The following is a 20,117-nucleotide window of genomic DNA, read 5'->3' as shown; positions in this document are numbered from 1 at the left end:
ATTTCTAGGATATACTTTTAGGACCTAAAACTGTGGGAAGTTTATTAGGACCTTCTTCCTTGGAAGGATCTGAATTCAAGTATTTGTCTTTGTTTCCATGAATTTGTCAGAAGTCTCTCCAGCTTCTCTTGCCCAGTATTTACTAAAAGAATTGGCTAAAACGTTTCCATAATAAACAATCCCAAATTCCAGATAGTATGTCTTATCTCTAATTTTATTTTTGCAATTTCTCACTGTTTTGTAGCTCTACTATGCCTTCAGAAATTAAATATGTTTATTTTCTTCCATGTATTTTTAGTTCTCAAAAGGGAATAGTGAGCTGGGCTCTACGGCACACACCCATAAGGAGTTAAGCAGGAGGATCATGAGTTCAAAGCCAGCCTCAGCAATGGTGGAGCGCCAAGCAACTCAGTGAGACCCTGTCTCTAAATAAAATACAAAACAGGGCTGGGGATGTGGCTCAGTGGTCAAGTGCCCCTGAGTTCAATCCCTGGTACCAAAAAAAAAGGGTGGGGGGGGAACAGTGGTATGTACCACTTACTCTGCCATTGGCAGGAAATTTCACTTGGCTGCTTCTATGTAAGGAGTTTGGAGTCATGAATGAATGAATGAATGAATGAAATGAAATGAATAAATGAATGAATGAAATGAATGATCCTTTTTCTAAGAGGGATTGAAACCAGGGGCACTTTTCCACTGAGTTACATCTGGACCCTTTTTTTTAATTTCTTGAGACAGGGTCTCTTAGCTATCATGCCTGGCTAAATATATTTTTAAATTACTAAAATTACTTACTTAAAAATGAAAATATTCTAGTTTACAAGATTCCTTTTTTCTTGTTAAGGACTTTTTAAAGTTGTGACATAGAAGAGAATATTACCTGTGGTGGTATCAGTTTTATTATGATACTTCCAAACTTCAACAGTAGGAGAAGATTAACTGAAACTTCTCAGATGTCTTCTTTTTAAAATATTTTTAGTTGTAGTTGGTCACAATACCTTTATTTTTATTTGTTTTAATTTTTCTGTGGTGCTGAGGATGGAACCCAGCACCTCTCAAGTGCTAGGGGAGCGCTCTACTGCTGAGCCACTGCTTCAGCCCTCAGATGTCTTCTTTAATACTATGGTTTTCCTTTGCATCATTATTTGAAAATGAGGTTAATGAAGACTGGCCCTAGAGCCCTGGGATTTTAAAATAAGAATTTCAAGAATTGATTTAATAGGATTATTGAGATTGTGATTCTCAACCTTTTTTATGCTCAGGCATAGTTTAAAACATAAAATTCTACACCCCCCACTTGGGGAGTGGGCAGGACAAAAAAAAAAAAAGCTACTTTGCCTTTTGTCAACAGAGTATTAGTCTCCAGGAGAAAGGAAGGCTTTATTTTGTGGGGCTCCTTGCATCCTGTGGAGGGAATGATGGAAACCTGTGAGTGGACAGGACAGCTGGCTCTGAAGTAGAACTGAGGTGAGTGCAGGCTGCAAGCACACAGGGCTGGCCTCCCCTGGGGGTCCTGGGGTGACCAGGCCTCTTCACACCAGCATGCATTGGAGCTCGTCTGTGGTGACAGCAAAACTATTTTAAAAAGTTTTACAATTTATAAAGTTTTTAATAAACGTGCATTTTATTAAAATAAAATGCTGTGAATTCAGTAAGTATAGGAGATGTGCACTCCAACCAACACTTAATTATAAATCGGATAGTTCATAGGGGAGAGTGGCTGTCTGTCTGTACTGACTGTGAATAGGGTTGCATTCACAAGTCCCCCTTCCTTACATATCAGAGTAGTTATGCTGGAGAGCAGCTTGGGGAATAGACAACAGTGGGAAATCCTCCAGGGGAAAGTCAAGGAGTTCCTACAGAAGCAAAGTCTTCCTGTAGAAGCAAAAAACACGAGAAATAGAATTCATGTTTACTAATTTAAGTCAGATTATAAAGTGCTCTGTATAATTTGTGTACCTTTTATGTCTTTAGAAAAAAAATGATTGTTTTCTTGGACATGAATGGACACTTTGACAGTGTCAGACACTGTTTGCTAAACCAACGTGCAATTTTAGTGCTCCTATCTCTACTGACTTCTGTATCATCTTTTGAGGCTGGGAGTAGCTGAGTGACTTGCCTCAGCCAAGAGAAGCAAAACACTAGTGGGTGTGTCTTGGGAAAACCTTTGCTTTCCCAAGAAAAGGGACAAATGTAACTGCTGCCATCACTTCTACTGTTCTTCCTGATGGTTAGTTACGTGGTTCCTGCTGCATGGGCTACCTTCTTTCAACTACTGGTAAAGACCAAAAGAATCACAGAGACACTGGGTCATGTATTATCTGTTCAACACTAGCAGCAACTGACTGCCAGTCCAGACTTTAATTATGTTATAAAAATATATTTTGGGCTGGGGATGTGGCTTAAGCGGTAACGCACTCACCTGGCATGCACCGGGTGCTGGGTTCGATCCTCAGCACCACATAAAATAAAAGATGTTGTGTCCACCGAAAACTGAAAAATAAATATTAAAAAATATTCTCTCTCTCTCTATCCCTCCCTCCCCCTCTCTCTCTTTAAAAAATAAATAAATATATTTTGCATAAACCATTGTATTTTAGGTTTATCTTATATTCAAAGTATACCTACATTTTTTCAGACATCAAATGTATAAAATAGTTCATTTTCTCCTATATATTATAAAATATTTTTTTAAATTGTGTATTTAAACTAGATTCTCCACACAATCTTGAATAAGATAAACTGCAAAATTATTGATGACCCTTAATGAGTAAAAGGAATCAGATCTTGAAAAAACAGGATCAGAAGAGAATACTACCTAGAATAAATGAAGTTTTCTAGCAAGACATAATTTATTAAAGTTGAAGAAATGAAAAACTGAAAAAAAATCAATAAAATAACTTCAGAATATTTCAGAACTACCATTTAAACTGTACCAGGTATATAGGAAGAGATTTCTTAGGACACAAAAGGAATGAATTATAAAAGGATAAATTGAGCTTTTCAAATATAAAAGCTCTTGCCCTTTTAAACACCATTAGGAAAATGAAAAGGAGAGGCATAGAATGGGAAGAAATATTTACAATAGGTATCTGACAAGAGATTTGTTTCCTGAAAATAATAAAAACTTAAACCCATTATACAACAGCCCAATAAAAATAGCAATATACCTGAACAGAAATAATTCACAAAATAAGTTATAAAATGGCCAAGAAAGAATTTCAACATCAGCCATAGGAGAAACACAAATTATTACAACGGTGAGACACCTTTCCACACCCATCAAAATGATTGGCACTGCCAAACACTGGAAAGTGTTGAGAACATGGCAGTAGTAAATGGCAGAAATACTTGAAAATGGTGTCATATTCTTAAAATTTTCAGATATGAAGCTACCACAAAACCCAGAGATTCTACTTTGGAATGTAACACAATAGAAATAAAAACTTATGTCCATCCAATACTTGAACATGAATGTTGATAACTATTCATGATAGACTAAAAGTGGAAATGATTTACGTGTCCATCAAGGGAATAGTGTAGTATATTCATAAATATAAAACTATACTACAAGGCAATAAAAAGGAACAGATTACTGATAAATGTAACAATATGGATGGATTACAAAGTTATTTTGATTAAGGAAAAACAGACACAAGAGTATTGTATGATTGCATTTACATGAAAGTTTAGAAATGCAAAATAATAAAAAGATTGGTAGTTGCCTGGGACTCAGGAAAGGAGGGACTCTTCTTGGGATGATAAAAATGTGGAGTGTTTTTTGGTGGTTGTGAGTACACAAATGTCAGAATGCAATGAGTTGAACTCTAAGTGGACTGAATGTAAATTATATCCAATAAAGTTGATTCTAAAAACTGAACATGAAAAGATGGACTCACATCTGAACTGATCATGTTTAAAGGTAACTGTTGACTTCACATCATTCCAATTTAAGGAGAGAGACTTTTTTTTTTCTCCAGTGTGTTTCCTTGTCTCCCCTAATTGCTTCATTGCAGCTTTACAACGTGCCATTGTTCTTAAGATGTCACAGGAACCACTGTGCAAAAATAAGGAATTACTGACTCATTGCTTGTGATCACAGATACAGAAATCCTAAATAAAATTTTAGCAAGTAGAATTTTTCAGTATATAAATAAAAATTAGGGCTGGGGCTATAGCTCAGTGGGAGAGCACTTGCCTAGCACATGTGAGACACTGGGTTTGATCCTTAGCACCATGTAAAAATAAAGTATTGTGTCCATCCACAACTAAAAAAATATTTAAAAAAAATAAAAATTAGTCATGATTTTATTTTTAAATTTAAAAATGATATAATAGTTCCTCATTTGAATACTCATAGATTCACTAAAATTTGTAATCCCAAAATCAATGCTTAAGGCATTTTTCTGGGCATACACTAGTGAAAAGTTTGAGTCAAACAATGTGCTCATTCCTGCTTAGCAACCATGTTTCTATTCTCTTTCTCCCATTCTGTCAGTTGACATCCCACTATTTTGATAGTGTCCTTGATGCACAAATGTTTTTCATGTTGATGAAGTTCAATTTCTTTCTTTTGGCAACTGCTCTTTGATGTCATAGCCAGTAAATCATAGGTTTCCTTCTGAATTTTTAAATTTTTGCCTTTATTTTTAGTTTTTTAACCTATTTTGCATTCGTTTTAGTTTAAAATGAGGATCCAACTTCATTCTTTTCATGTGGACATCCAGTTTTCCAGACACTATTTTTGAAAAGACTATCCTTTCTCATCTGAATGGTCTTGATGTCCTTGTTGAAAATCCTTTGACCATACATATGTGAGTTTATTTCCAAAGTCTCCTTTCTAATCCATTAGTCTATATGTCTGTCTTCTTGACAATACTGCCCTGTTGGATTACCACAGCCTCATAGTAAATTGTGAAATTGGTACACAAGATTCCAGATTTGTTCTCCTTTTAGATATTTTTTGACTGTTTGGGGACCCTTGAGATTCCATATGAAATTCAGGATGAATTTTTCTATTGGGAAAGTCATTGAGATTTTTATAGGAATTGCAATGAGTCTGTAGTTCACTTCAGGTAGAATTGTCATCTTAACAATATTAAGTTTTCCAATGCAAGAACATGGAGTTTTTCCATTTAATTGTGTCATTTTAAAATTCTTTCAGTTCTGTTATGTAGTTTTCATTGTATAAGACTTTTACCTCTTGGTTGAATTTACTTCTAAACATTTTTTAGTATGTTTCAAAATGTAACATTCAAAATGTAATTTATGTCTTAATTTCATTTTGGTATAGTTCATTTATAATATATGGAAACATCAGAATTTTGTGGATTCGTTTTGTACCCTACAATTTTATTGAATCCATGTATTAGTGTCTGTATGTGTGTGTGTGTGTGTGTGTGTGTGTGTGCATGCACATGCATGTATGTTTGTGTGATGTTTAGGGTTTTCTACAATCAAGACTGTGAAATCTATGAACAGAGATAATCCTACTTCTTTCCAATTTGGATGCTTTTATTTCTTCTTCATGTCTGATTTCTCTGGCTTGAACTTCCAGTACTATGTTGAATAGAAGAAAGGTAAAAGTGGGCATCCATATCTTGCAGGGGTACTGAACCACTGAGCCACATCCTATTTTTTGGAGACAAGGTCTTGCTACATTGCTTAGGGCCTCACTAGGTTACTGAAGCTGCCTTTGGACTTGAAATCCTTTGGCCTCAGCCTCCTGGGCTGCTGGGATTACAGGTGTGCTCCACCACGTCTTCCAGGTCTCATTTCTAATCACAGAGGAAACACTTCCACCACTGAGTGTGTTCTTGTCTGTTTTGATATGTGGTTTTTATTATATTGAAGTAGTTCCTTTGTGTCTAGTTTATTGAGTGTCTGTCATTAAAGGGTTTTGGATTTTGTAAAAGGCTTTTTCTACATCAATTGAAATGAACATATGTTCTTTCCCCTTTATTCTGTTAATGATGAGTATTACACTGATTGATTTTCATACATTGTATCATCCTTACCTTCTGAGAATAATTTTTATTGGCCATAGTGTATAATCCTTTAAATACACTTTGAATTTGTTTTGCTAGTATTTTGTTGATCTTTGTATCAACATTTATCCAGATATTTGTATAGGTAAGAAAAAAATTACATTCTCTTTTTATTGGGCAGAGTATTCCATGTAATTGGTCTGCAGTGTTGTTCAATTCTATTATTTTCTTATTGATCATTTGGTTGTTTTATCCATTATTGAAAGCATGATTGAAGCCTCCTACTATTGCTGTAGATCTGTTTATACACTTCAGTTCTGTCAGTGTTTTCTTCATATGTTTGGAGCTCTGATTTGGGGGTATATATGTTCATAGTTGTTACACATTCTGATGTATTAACTCTTCTTATCAATATGCAATGACTCTTTGTCTCTTGAAATAGTTCCAGTGTAAAGTCTAATTCTCCTATTTTTAGTATCGCCACCTCTATTCTCCTTTATTATTCGCATGGAATCTTTTTTCATTTCTTCATCTTTTTACTTTCAATCTATGTGTGTAGTTATTTTCTTTTTAAAAATATTTTAAGTTTTAGATGGACACAAGATCTTAATTTTATTTATTTAGTTTTATGTGGTGCTGAGGATTGAACCCAGTGCTTGACATGTGTGAGGCAAGGGCTCTACCACTGAGCTACACCCTGTAGTTATTTACTTGTAGACAACTATTATGGTTTTGATCTGGAATGTCCTCCAAAGTTAATATGTACGGAGATGGGGCCCCTAGCCACTGATTAATGGATTGATCTGTTGGTGCTTAAATGGACCGTTGGGTGGTGGGGCCTAGTTGGGGGAAATAGTTCACAGGAAGCATGTTCTAAAGAATTTTTTTTAAAAATCTTTTCTCCAGCATAACTCAGGCCCACAGCAATGAAGTAGGTCAGTCAGTCAATCGTGGACAAAATCTTCTGAAACCATGAGCCAAAATAAATCTTTCCTTCTCTAAGATATTCTTGTTAGATATTTTGGTCACAGTGATGAAAGGTAACTAACACAATAGACAATCCTGGTTTTTTCATCCATCTGGCAATCTGTGCCTTTGGATTGGATAGTTTATTTCACTTACATAAAGTAGTTACTAAGAGGAAAGACTTACTTTTGCCACTTATTCATTTTCTGTTTCGTAGCTTTTTGGTCTGACATTCCTCCATCATTGCCTTCCTTTGTATCTAGTTGACTTCCTTTCCCTTTTCTGAATATTCTAGATATTTTCTTTGTTGTCACCATGGAAAATATATTATAAACATCCTACATTCATTTATTTATTTTTAATTTATTATTTTTTATATTTATTTTTTAGTTGACACAATACCTTCATTCTATTTATTTACTTTTATGTGGCGCTGAGGATCAAACCCAGGGCCTTGCATGCGCTAGGCAAGTACTCTACTGCTGAGCCAAAACCCCAGCCCCTATTTATTTATTTTTAATGTATTTTTTAGTTGTTGATGGACTTTTATTTTATTTATTTAATGTGGTGCTGAGTGCCTCACATATGCTGGGCAAGTGCTGAGCTACAGCCCCAGCACAACATCCTAAATTGATAACAATCTATTTTATTTTTTGGTATGGGGGTTGAAACCAGGGGAGTTTAACCATGAGCCACATCCCCAGTCTTTTTGTTTTGAGACAGAGTCTCTCTGAGTTGCTTAGTGCCTCACATTTGCTGGGGCTGGCTTTGAACTCATGATCCTCCTGTCTCAGCCTCCTGAGCCACTGGGATTGCAGGCATGTGCCACCATGCCCAGCAACTTTTTTTTTTTTTTTAACTTGTGAATGTCTGAATTTCTCCCTTGTTTGTGAATGACAACTTTTCCATATGTGATTCTCAACAGAGACATCTTCTTTTTCCTTTCAGCATTTTAACTATATCATCTTACTGCCTTCTGGCCTGTAAGGTTTTTCTAAGAAATCTATTGATAATCTTACTAGAAATCCCTTAATCCATGACAAGCCACATTTTCTTCCTGCTTTTAAGACTGTCTTTTTTCCTTTTGACAGAAGTTTGATTATAATGTATCTGTGTAGATTTCTCTGATTTTATCCTACTTGGAATTTGTTCTTTGAGCTTCTTGGACTTATAAATCTATGTCATTTTGCAAACTTAGGGAAATTTTAGGTAAAGGGTTAAGATCTTTTCAGATCTTTTTCTGAGCATGCATCTTACCTAGCCCTTTGTATGCTTTATCTTTATTCCTGAGTATATATGTCTACTTTGAAATATCTTAATTTCCTAAAGAGCATTGTTCTAACTCCTCTCCAAGGCTGCAGATACTCTAGGATATGCTCTCACCTGTGTCTCTTACCCAAAGCATCTGCAGGTGATAGTTCTCCTGCAGCTTTCACGAGGTGTCTGCTGCTTCCAAGTTTTCTCCAGGATGAGATGCAAGCTATGATGCATTTCCCCATCTAAATTTCAAGTCAAAACAGAAACCAGTCCTTAAACCAGTCCTTTGCTATAAACATTGATGTGGCTGCCATCACTGTAGTATGCTGATTTTAAGTTTTTAACTCCTTTGGGTATAAACCGAGGAGTGGGATAGCTGGGTCAAATGGTGACCAGATAGGTCCAGATGTTTCAAAATATGGTAATTTCTCCTCCTTACATTTCAATCAAGGAAACTGAGCACTAGGCTGCTGCTTCCTTCAGACTGTGAATCTCGTCCTACCAGGGAGGTGTTGGGCTAAGGAAGAATAAAAACACATCAAGGTTTCCTGCCATTTTGAATGTGGCTTTTTCTTTTTCTTTTTTATTGGTTCAAGTCTTTTTTAAAAGAATTATTATTTGTTCTTTTTAGTTATACATGAGTGTAGAATGTATTTTGACATATCATACATACATAGAGTATGCTTTCCCATTCTTGTGATTGTACATGATGTGGAGTTACATTAGTCGTGTATTCCTATATGAACATAGGAAAGTGATGTTCAAAGTTATGTTCATTCTACTGTCTTTCTTATTCCTATCTCTCCCTTCCCCCCACCTGCCCTGTTCAATCCAGTGAACCTCCCCTAATCCCCTTCCCCTGCCAATTGTGAGTCAGTATCTGCATCTCAGAAGAGAAAATATGGCCTTTGGTTTTTTGGGTTTGACTTATTTCACTTAGCATGATTGTCTCCAGTTACACCCATTTACCCGCAAATGCTACAATCTCATTCTTCTTTATGCCAAGTAATATTCTGTGGTGTATATGTAACACATTTTTAAATATCCATTCATCTGTTGAAGGGCACCTAGCTTAGCTATTGTGAACTGAGCTGCTATAAACATTGATGTGGCTGCCACCACTGTAGTATGCTGATTTTAAGTTTTTAACTCCTTTGGGTATAAACCAAGGAGTGGGATAGCTGGGTCAAATGGTGAGTCCATTCCAAGTTTACTAAGGAATCTCCATACTGCTTTCCAGATTGTTCGCACCAATTTGCAGTCCCACCAGCAATGTGTGAGTGTGCCTTTCCCCCAACATCCTTGCCAACATTGTTACTTTTATTCTTAATAATTGCATCTAACTGGAGTGAGATGAAATCTCAGTGTAGTTTTAATTTGCATTTCTCTTGCTAGTGATATGGAACATTTTTTCATGTATTTGTTGACTGATCATATTCTGGGAAATGTTCAGTTCCTTTGCCCATTTATTGATTGGGTTATTGGTTTTTTTGGTATTACGTATTTTGAGTTCTTTATATATCCTGGAGATTAATGCTCTGAGGTACAGGCAAAGATTTTCTCCTATTCTGTAGGCTCTCTCTTCAAATTACTTATTGTTTCCTTTGCTATGAAGAAGCTTTTCAGTTTGAAACCATCCCGTTTATTGATTCTCGATTTTACTTCTTGCGCTTGTTGAGGAAATTGGTTCCTAAGCTGACATGATAGAGTTGGACCTACTTTTTCTTCTGGTTGGATGAGGGTCTCTGGTCTAATGCTTAGGTCCTCGATCCACTTTTGAGTTGTTTTTTTTTAAAATATTTTTTTAATTGTAGGTGAACACAATACCTTTATTTTATTTATTTATTTTTATGTGGTGCTGAGAATAGAACCCACTCCTTCACACATACCAGATGAGTATGCTACCACTGAGCCACAACCTCAGCCCAATTTTGAGTTGTTTTGTCCAGAGTGAAAGGGATCTAATTTCACTTTGCTACATATGGATTTCCAGTTCTCCCAGCACCATTTGTGGAAGAGCCCCTTTTCTCCAATGTTTGTTTATGGCACCTTTGTCTAGTATGAGGTAACTACATTTATATGGGTTTTTCTCTGTTACTTCTATTCTGTACCATTGGCCTACATAGTTCTGTTTTGATGCCAATACCATGCTGTTTTTGTTAGTATAACCCTGTAGTGTAATTTAAGGTTTGGTATTGTGATGCCTCATGCTTCACTTTTCTTGCTCGGGATTGCTTTAGCTTCTTATTTTTCCAAATGAATTTCATGACTGATTTTTCTATTTCTATGAAGAAGGTCATTGGAAGCTTAATAGGAATTGCATTAAATCTGTGTAGCACTTTTGGTAGTATGGCCATTTTGACAATATTAATTCTGCCCATCCAAGAACTTGGGAGCTTGTTCCATCCTCTCAGGTCTTCTTCAATTTCTTTCTTTAGAGTTCTGTAGTTTTCATTGTTGAGGTCTTTCACCTCTTGTTAGATCAATTCCCAAATATTTTATTTTTATTTTTTGAGGCTAGTGTGAATGGGACAGTTTTCCTAATTTCTTTTTCCATTGTTTCGTCCCTGATGTATATGAATGCAATTAATTTAGGTGTTAATTTTATATCCTGCTACTTTCTGAATTGATTTATGAGTTCTAAAAGTTTTCTAGTGGAGTTTTTTTTACTTCTAAATATAGAATCATGTCATTGGTAAACAGGGAAAGCTTGGGTTCTTTTTTTCCTATTTGTATCCTTTTTAAAAATTGCTCTAGCTACAGTTTCAAGGACTATGTTGAACAGAAGTGATGAATGAGGGCATCCCTGTCTTGTTCCAAAGTTTTTTTTTAGAGGGAATGCTTTCAGTTTTTCTCCTTGTATATAATGTTGGCCATGGGTTTGATATAGATAGCTTTTACAATGTTGAGGTATGTTCCTACTTTCCCTAGTTTTTCTGGTGTTTTGAGCAAAAATGGATGCTGTATTTTATCAAATGCTTTTTCTGCATCTATTGAGAGAATCATGAGATTCTACTGATGTGATGAATTACATTCATTGAATGTGGCTTTTTCTTGATTGAAAGCATTCACTTGATTGCTATGAACTTTTTAACTGTATCTCAGAGCTCCTATATAGTTATTTTAGCCAGTCCCCCATTATGTTTTGCTTTATTTTTTATGTCTCTATGGAGCCAAGGGCCCAGAGAGTCCTAGTCTGCCAACTTGTTAATGTCATTCCACTGTGTCTGGTTCTATCCCAATGCTCAGTAATGGTTTTAAATTGGATGTGTGGGCACAGGCTTCAGGTTTTCCACCATAATTTGCTGGTAGGGTCAAAATGAGATGTGTGTCTAAATGACATATGATAGCACAAAATTACAATCAATGTACTTCTACTTGTAACTGTCAACATGGAAACACTTTTATTAATGTGATTGAAAGCATGTAAAGCTGAGCACAGTGGTGCACATCTGTAATCTCAATGACTCAGGAGGGTGAGGCTGGAGGATTGCAAGTCAAGACCAGCCTCAGCAACTTAGCAAGGCCCTGAGCAATGTGGTGAGACCCTGTTTCAATAAATAAATAAATAGGACTGGGGATGGAGTTGAATAAAATAAAAATGGCTGGGGACGTAGCTCAGTGGTAAAGTGTCTCTGGGTTCAATCCACGGTATGTATAAATAAATAAATACGATGTTAAACAATATCAGTACTTTCTTCCTTTGCAAAGAATGGCAATTTTGAAACTATTTTCTGTGCATTCTAAGATTGATGAAATAACATAGTGTATATTATAGAAGCCAGGAATCTGTCAGAGAAAAAGTTGTAAATATGGGAAAGGGAAAGCAAATGGTAGAATAAGACATATGATATTGGGTTGAAATTGGAAGTGTCAATGGAAAATTTAATACACATGTGGGCTTTAATACACAGGTAACTAGATATAGGAACAGGTACAGATGCTGAATGTGCACATCTATGTATATGGATGAACACGCGTACATCTACTTCCTAACTCCATCCGGAAGACAATCAACAACCAATGATATTCCCAAGATCATTAAGTTACTTTAAATCATGGCTTTTGAACACAATAGGCCAATAATGGACACAAGACTCCTCAGAGAAGCAGCTTATTTTATATGGTTGAAATGAAGAAAATATCAAATAAGCCTAGAACTTTTTTTTTTTTTTTGAACTGTTTCTGGCAATTTATTTTAACTGCGGCAACACGGCTTTCCAGAACGCCAGGTTAGATCAGGTTTTGTTTCTCCACTGGGTGGATCCTATCTCTGGCGCCCCTATTATATTCTTACCAGAAAAGTAAAGCAGCTTATTAAAATAGTCTTCTTTTAGCCAAACACAAAGCACCAGCTAAGAATTTAAAGTCAAAATTCAACTGTTTTAAAAGTCCTTCTGTAATGGGACCCTTACCCTGAGCCAATTTTGCACATGGAGTTTCAAAGTTGCCAAACTCTAAATTTCATAAACGTCCTCTGGCAACTCATGTCCCTGATTAGTCTAGAAGTATAAAAGTACCTTCAAGTATCCTCCCAAGGTCTCTTGATGTCCATTTATTCCAGAATCCTGGGGAGGTGGTCTTTTTTAATATTCAGAAAAAAATTTTTTTTTCTCTAGACGTTAGTGGCAATAGGAGGCCAATGTCCTGACAGTTAGAAACCTCATGGTCAGTGGGTGCACTTGGAATACAGATCTTTGTTTGAACTCTATAGTGACCCACCCACATGAAGGGGCGATACTGAGAACCACTCGGTTCTGTGAACCACGGCTGGGTATGAGAAAGGCCATCAGTGGGAACTTCTTGACAGCGTGAAGACGAAAAAGAGCACATAACTCATAAGGTTAAGGAAACAGAAGTCTTCGCAACTACCTAAATGAGCCAAAGTAAACAACAAACAAACAAAAACAGGCATTTATAAACCCCTACACTTCAATGTGGGGGATATGAGCTGCTTTTTGGTGGAGAAAAATATGTCATAAACTGGTTCCAGATACATAAGGCTTACCTGACTCCTTTCTTTGTCCACTTTTTTTTTTAAGAGAGTGTGAGAGAGGAGAGAGAGAGAGAGAGAGAGAGAGGGAGAGAGAATTTTTAATATTTATTTTTTAGTTCTCGGCGGACACAACATCTTTGTTGGTATGTGGTGCTGAGGATCGAACCCGGGCCGCACGCATGCCAGGCGAGTGCGCTACCGCTTCAGCCACATCCCCAGCCCTGTCCACTTTCTTAAAACACTTATTCAATGACAAATTATGTCTCACTGAGTTTTTCCACCCAGTAGGTGCATTCGCAAAATACGGAAAATGTTCCAAGATCCAGTTGTAGATATCCTTCAGTGGCAGGCGCTTGGTTGGAGAGTCCTCGATGGCCATAAATATGAGGCAGCCAAAGGAGTAGGGGGGCTTGCAGCTGGGGTTCTGCCTGGCATCATAGGGCATGTCAGAGTGGGCTGGGGAGGGAGGGGTGTCGTCGTCCTGGTCCTGGACGGGGCTGACACTCCTGAGGACCGACTCCCCAAAGCTCTTGAGCAAGTTCTTGCTCTCATGCAGCCAGTTCAGCTCTTCATCTTCCATGGTCCCCTCTTCTAATCTGATGTCAGGCAGAGAAAAGTCGAGGTCATCGTCTTCCTGAAGGGCCTTGGAGAAACCAGTGCCCCGGTAACCCTGGCTCAGTCCACTGGACACACTAATTCCTGAGCTTTCTGCCTTCTTACTGGCAGACATGACTGGACCCATTTACGTGAAGGCTCCTGGCCAGAGCGGGGCGCGGGGGCGCGCTGCCCTTCAGCGGAGCTGACAAACTTTCGCGGGCGCCCAGCGGGCATCGCTTGGTGGCCCCGCTAAGGACGCGCGGGGGTCGCGGCGCGGCATGGGACCTGTGGCGTCCGCCTGGCGCCAAGCCTAGAACTTCTTGATGTCAAAAAATGAGGAAGTTCTCAAAAAATGATAGGGAAATGGGCTAAAGGACAGAAGAACTTGAAGGGATCCCTGGAATAAGTAGATTACCCCTCCGAAATCATTACAGGAGTATAATATATTTAACAAAGTGTCCAAGAGTTCACAGAGACATAAGGAAGTAACTAATAAGCATGGAGTAGCAGAGGGAAAACTCTTCATTTCTGTAGAACTCTGATTATCAAATAAAGGAATGATGGAATTATTCCAGAATGATGGAATTAGAAAAATCAACATTTGACAAGCACCATAACAGATTCGAAGAACCAATATTTAAAATCTGTGCAGAGAAATTTGAAAAGTAACTAACAGGGTATTTATATCATCTCAAAGTATCTCCCCAAAAGACAGTTATGTAAATGCAAAGGACAGGACAACAATTTCACAGTGAATACTCAAGAGGTACTACCTTAACCAAGTGGCTAACGCTGACTAGAGCCAGATGGGAATAACCCACAGTAACTAACTCCTGATAGGATACACTAAAAAGAATTCAGCATCGTTTTTGTATTCCTGCTAAAAATAATGTAAATTTAACCACAAGGAAACATTATTGGTCAAATCCAAAATGCCAATGTTATTGTGACACACAAAGATATTATCAGGAAGAAGACTAAAACTTTAAAGTCAGAACTGTGGGTGTGTTTAGTGTTGTTGTTGTTTTTTTTCCCCCCTCCCAGCTAAATTCAGTTAAACTGAATGGGTACAGATGCAAGTAGTCAGGGATTTTACTTTAACCAGAACCGTATTTAATCAGAGCCAGAGAACTGCAAGCAAGTTAAGGGTTCGGACAAGTGAGTGTAAACGTGTGTGTGTGTGTGTGTGTGTGTGTGTGTGTGTGAGAGAGAGAGAGAGAGAGAGAGAGAGAGAGAGAGAAGAAGGAAGGGAGCACAGTAGGTAAGGGCTATGAAATAGTGACAGGATCAGTGCACTGCAAATAATAGAGAGGAATGGAAATACTAAAATATCTGGGTAGGAATGCATGAAACTAAAAAATATATGATATGGGGCTGGGGCCCTAGCTCAGTGGTAGAGCGCTTGTCTAGCACGTGTGAGGCACTGGGCTGGATTCTCACATATAAATAAATAAAATAAATGGTCCGTCAACAGCCAAAAAAAAAAAAAAAAGATATAAAACACATTTCCAACGTTTAGCCTCCTTTAACAGTTGAACACTACAAGTCAGTGAGATGCTGTTATTTACTTTTTTTCCTTTAAATGCACTTTCTCAATGAGCATATATTTCTCTAGAAACTCAAACAAAAGTTCGTTGGCTGAAGTTTCCCAACTCGATGGGTAAGGCCGCCGCGAGGGCCTCGTGCTGGACCGAGGACGGCTTCCCCTGCGGAGGCCGTGCTCTGTTGGGGGAAACCCGCTGCCTCCAGGCGGCCCAGTGCCGCCGCCGCCAGGGGCGCGTCTACCGCTTTCTCGCTCCAGGCTCGGTTTCCGAAGAGCCTCCGGAGCCTCTGGCGCCGGCCCCAGACTCACACCGTCCACCTCTGCGAAGCGTACCTGCCCCGCAAGATCCACCTACCTTACCCGTCCCGCGGGTGCGGGCTCTGACCGCGCTGCGACCCCAGGACTACACTTCCCGGCGGCCCTCGCGCCCAGGCCGCTTCTGCCCCGACCGGGCCTTCCGGCTGCGGATTGGCTGCTACCGCGCCGTTCTGCGCAGAGGCTCTCGGTCTTATGGGCGGGGCCGGCCGGTGGTCGTGGATCTCGTGGGCTGGCGCGCAGCGCCGGGATTGGATGGTGATGGTGGGCCTGGCACTTAGGCTTAGATATTTAATAGGGCATTTACTGTACTTCCAGGATTTTCTACACAGTAGGCCTTTTGTCATTCGTTTTCTTCCAAAGATTATGTAATTTCAGTGTTGTTTCAAATCAGTGGTTTAGATCCATAAATGGATCTCTGGATGTTTCATGCTATACTATTATCAAGATTTTTGTTATAATTTTGTCAAAAAGCATGGTTAGACATCCATTCTTTTTTTCCAGAACTGATTATAGAGACACATTTCTGCATCTTCTTTCTGCTCTTTGGAAAGTCGTGCTCAGCTACACCATGTAGCGTTTCAGGCTTGCATAATATCTATGCAGCTTATGGTCTGAGTAAAATGCTTCATATATATTAGGGTCAGTTTGTGCTTTCGATTCTTCAGGGTAAACTTTATTCAATAAAGAAAAGTTGCTGGTGAAAGTCTCCCCAATTTTTATAACACCGATAGTACAACAATCATCATAAGAAATCTGTAAACTGGTATACAACAAATTCTATTCCACAAATAATTATCGAGATGGACAACGTTTGCCTAATATTTATTATAAAACAAATAAGCACTTTAGGTTTACAAACTTACTGATTCTCACACAATGAGGTAGAATTTCCACCTGTATTTCACAATGCATAAATATACTATCATAAAACATTAACAGTTTTTAAAACATAGATAAAAGATTTTGATTCATAAAGAGTAATAACAGTGCTTACATTTGGAAAGTGTACAGGGATCAGGATAGGCATGAAACAAGAACTTAGGAATTTCTGATGTTTAAATCTTTTTTCACAAGAATTGTATTTATGTATTATTTGCAATAAAAACTTTCCTGAAAAAGAAAAAAAAAAACAGGGCTGGGGATGTGGCTCAAGCGGTAGCGCGCTCGCCTGGCATGCGCGGGGCGCTGAGTTCGAGCCTCAGCACCACATACCAACAAAGATGTTGTGTCCCCCGAGAACTAAAAAATAAATATTAAAAATTCTCTCTCTCTCTCTCTCTCTCTCTCTCTCTCTCTCTCTCTCTCTCTCTCTCCTCTCTCACTCTCTCTTTATAAAAAAAAAAGAAAAAAGAGAAAAAAAACCAGATAAATGTACAAAGATATGTCTAGAAAATTTTTTATTTTTTAAAGGACATTGTTCATGACCTTCCCAACTTGGAGGCAAACAATCAAAGGTATTTGATAAATACAGCATCATAGGGAACCCAGTGAAGCCATTAACAGTTATAGGAGATCTATATACTGACAGGAAAATTTCTTTGGCACAGAAATGGTAGGTAAAAAATGTTATTATAGCATGTAAATATTTCATAAACACATATCATTGGATCCCACTGACAGTGGATTTTTTGATAGAAATAAAAGATTTTTCCCTTGTGCTTCTTTATATAACATAAAATTTTATGATATTTTCATAAAAGGGAAAGTAAGTCCATCTTTTAAAAACAAACAGATATAAATCTGTTATATAAAATATCAAATTTATATATTTAAATACTTTGAGTATCTGTAAGGGCAAATAAGGTCCTGAAACACAGGTCAATATTAATATAATGTGTCAATAACAGGAGGCAGTGCAAACATGTGGAATAAAGAAATTAATAAGAATTTGTGATTAAATTATTGATTTAGACACATCCATACTTTTATAGTAAAATCTGAAATGGTTGCAAAGTTGATTCTGCATAAACTATGGTCTATTTAAGGAGATAAATTCACATGGTTACTTTCAAATAAGAACTTTTCTGATATTTACAAGAAGGTTGTAAGTGTGGAATTTGGGAGGCTTAGTAAATTTTGTAGGCCATTGGTAGCTTTTCCTAACAATTACATTATAAGATGGTCTACTATTTTTTAATTCTCAGGTTTTAAAAAATCTGAACCATCAAAAAATCCTGTATGTATTTTTTTCCAGTCATAGAGTTAATCACCATTATGAATTCTCTGGTGTCGAATAAAGTTCCAACTCCTAGTAAAGGCCTTGCCACAGTTCTTGCATTCATAGGGTTTCTCACCTGTATGCATTCTCTTATGTATGGTGAAGTTTGAGTGGTAACTAAAGGTCTTTCCACATTCTTTACATTCATAGGGTCTCTTACCAGTGTGAAATCTTTGATGTTGAGAAAGGTATGAGTTACAACTAAAGGTCTTTCCACATTCCTTGCATTCATAGGGTTTTTCACCAGTGTGAATTCTGTGATGCTGAATGAGGCTTGAGCTCCTAATAAAGGCTTTTCCACATTCTTTGCACTCATAGGGCTTCTCTCCAATGTGAATTCTCTGATGTTGAACAAGTTTTGAGGTCTTATTAAAGGCCTTTCCACATTCCTTACACTCATAGAATTTCTCAGCAGTATGGATTCTCTGATGTTTTTTAAGATAGGACTTCCAACAAAATGCTTTTCCACACTGCTTACATTCATAGGGTTTTTCACCAGTATGGATTCTTTGATGTTGAGAAAAATATGACATCCAACTAAAAGCCTTCCCACATTGTCTACATTCATAAGGTTTCTCACCAGTGTGAATCCTCTGATGTCGCAGAAGATATGGGCCACAACTAAAGGACTGACCACATTCCTTACATTCATAGGGTTTCTCACCAGTGTGAGTTTTCTGATGTCTTGAAAGTGCGGAACTACAACTGAAGGCCTTCCCACAGTCCCTACAGTCATAGGGTTTCTCACCACTGTGAGTTCTCTGGTGTTGAGTAAGTTGTGATCCACGACTAAAAGCCTTCCCACATTCCTTACAGTAATATGGTTTCTCCTCATTTCCAGATCTGTGGTATAGAGTAAGAGATACCTGCTGATCAAAAGCAGGTACATCTTCATGGGTGATTATTACTTTGCTGAAATGTGCTTCTTGATAAGAATATGGTCCCTCAAACTGGTCTTTACATTCCCAAATATCTTGGACACTTGAGCACGGCCTTATAATTCCTTCCATGAACTCTAATGGGAATGATTTTACATTACTAATTTTTCCCTTTAAAGGTTGATTCTTGGATGCAGACTTCAATGGTTGATCTGAAATGAAATAAAAATAAAACATTTGCTCCTCTCTTAATTTGGGAGAAATAAAACTTCTATAGTTGGAAAGATAGAAACAAAAAATGTTTTCAAATAAACTAATAGTGAATAGTAAGGCACTACTGTCTAGAGCTGTGCCTTTCAACAAATGAACAAGGAAAACAAAGAATGAATAAATCCATATAGGAAGATGAAAGAAATGAATAAGAGATTGTCAATGATTCTCAAACATTTGTATGACTGAATTATTTGGGAGGATTGACAAATATATATTGTCCTACATGATCATCCAAATTGAAGGAAGGCTTGCTTGGTTATATATTTTTATAATACATTACCATACATGTGTATTGTAAAAAGGAGAGGAATATCATACCTATGACATGAATTAAATAAGTAAAACCAGAGGATATTTCTGAGGTGAAAGGACAGAAAGCTTGCTAATAAATAATGTATTGGAAATGATCTGAAGTTAGGCTGATAAAAGGTAGAAATCCAGACTGATTATAACCTAAGGGAAACCATCAAATGAGTCATGCAGGAATGGATGGACTTAGGGAAGACTGCCATGGTTGGACTTCAAAATATGTGAATTTCTTGAAAATGCTTTTTTTTTTCTTTAAGAATTCCATGAAACATTATTTGTGGAGCAATGGCTACATTGGTGACAGATGGTGGGAGAAATCTGTAAGTTCAGATAAGTGGGACAAAATAAAATGGGTGATGTGGTATAGTAAGAATATTAAAATTGGGTTGTTTTATATCCCAGCACTAAAATACAAGCTTAAATTTGGAGACAAATCACTAAGTCACTCTGAGATCCTCTGCAGTAAAGGATTAACCTAGCCTGAATAAAGGTTTGACCCTTGCCCGCCACTTGTTAGAGGAACTCTTAAGGCTTGAATATGTCCTCCCTGACAATATTATATTTACCTAGTGTCATGAGCATGCTACGTCATTAATATAGACCAAACACGTTTGTTTCTTTCCACATTTTCAGATTTTACTGAAGAATAATAAATTCTCAGGTACACCACTTTCATCAGTGGCAGTTCACTGAAAATTGTGGATCACCTGATAGTCATAAACTGGGCAATCACAATTTCATTTGTTCCAATCTTAATTTCTTTTTTTTAAGATTT

The 20,117-nt window shown here is 37.5% G+C and overlaps 3 protein-coding genes across 7 annotated transcripts in view; 1 reads left to right on the top strand and 2 right to left on the bottom strand.

Moving 5' to 3' along the window:
- The window catches only part of ZNF484 (zinc finger protein 484), a 29,155-nt gene extending 23,563 nt beyond the window's left edge, over window positions 1-5,592 (top strand). The window contains exons 6-7 of one of the 4 annotated variants that reach the window (XR_014018402.1): window positions 1,352-1,467; window positions 4,683-5,592. Coding sequence is in view for 3 of the 4 variants with exons in the window: in XM_081263526.1 (XP_081119652.1) it covers window positions 9-28 (20 nt within the window). In the remaining variant the exon portion in view is untranslated. Of the gene's footprint in view, window positions 1-8; window positions 36-1,351; window positions 4,495-4,682 lie in introns of those variants that run through there. The other 3 variants (XM_081263519.1, XM_081263527.1, XM_081263526.1) reach the window with 3 other exon arrangements.
- LOC308631972 (zinc finger protein 383-like) overlaps window positions 1-20,117 on the bottom strand; it is a 161,246-nt gene that overhangs the window by 127,219 nt on the left and 13,910 nt on the right. The window contains exon 4 of one of the 2 annotated variants that reach the window (XM_081263544.1): window positions 17,026-18,972. The exons of the other annotated variant lie outside the window; for it this stretch is intronic. Coding sequence (XP_081119670.1) covers window positions 17,867-18,972 — 1,106 coding nt within the window. The 3' untranslated portion in view covers window positions 17,026-17,866. Of the gene's footprint in view, window positions 1-17,025; window positions 18,973-20,117 lie in introns of those variants that run through there. 2 annotated transcript variants of the gene reach the window in all.
- Window positions 8,653-15,729, bottom strand: LOC308632020 (forkhead box protein N3-like; the record flags this gene model as incomplete). Its single annotated transcript, XM_081263679.1, has 2 exons — window positions 13,406-15,729; window positions 8,653-8,727 (listed from the first exon to the last, which is right to left on the bottom strand). The coding sequence occupies exons 1-2, from the start codon at window positions 13,946-13,948 to the stop codon at window positions 8,653-8,655; spliced, it is 618 nt and encodes a 205-aa protein (XP_081119805.1). The 5' UTR covers window positions 13,949-15,729.

The sequence above is a fragment of the Spermophilus citellus genome (assembly GCF_964194105.1).
Source record: "Spermophilus citellus genome assembly, chromosome: 12".
NCBI classification, from domain to species: domain Eukaryota; kingdom Metazoa; phylum Chordata; class Mammalia; order Rodentia; family Sciuridae; genus Spermophilus; species Spermophilus citellus.
This window is presented reverse-complemented; position numbering and strand designations above follow the sequence as displayed.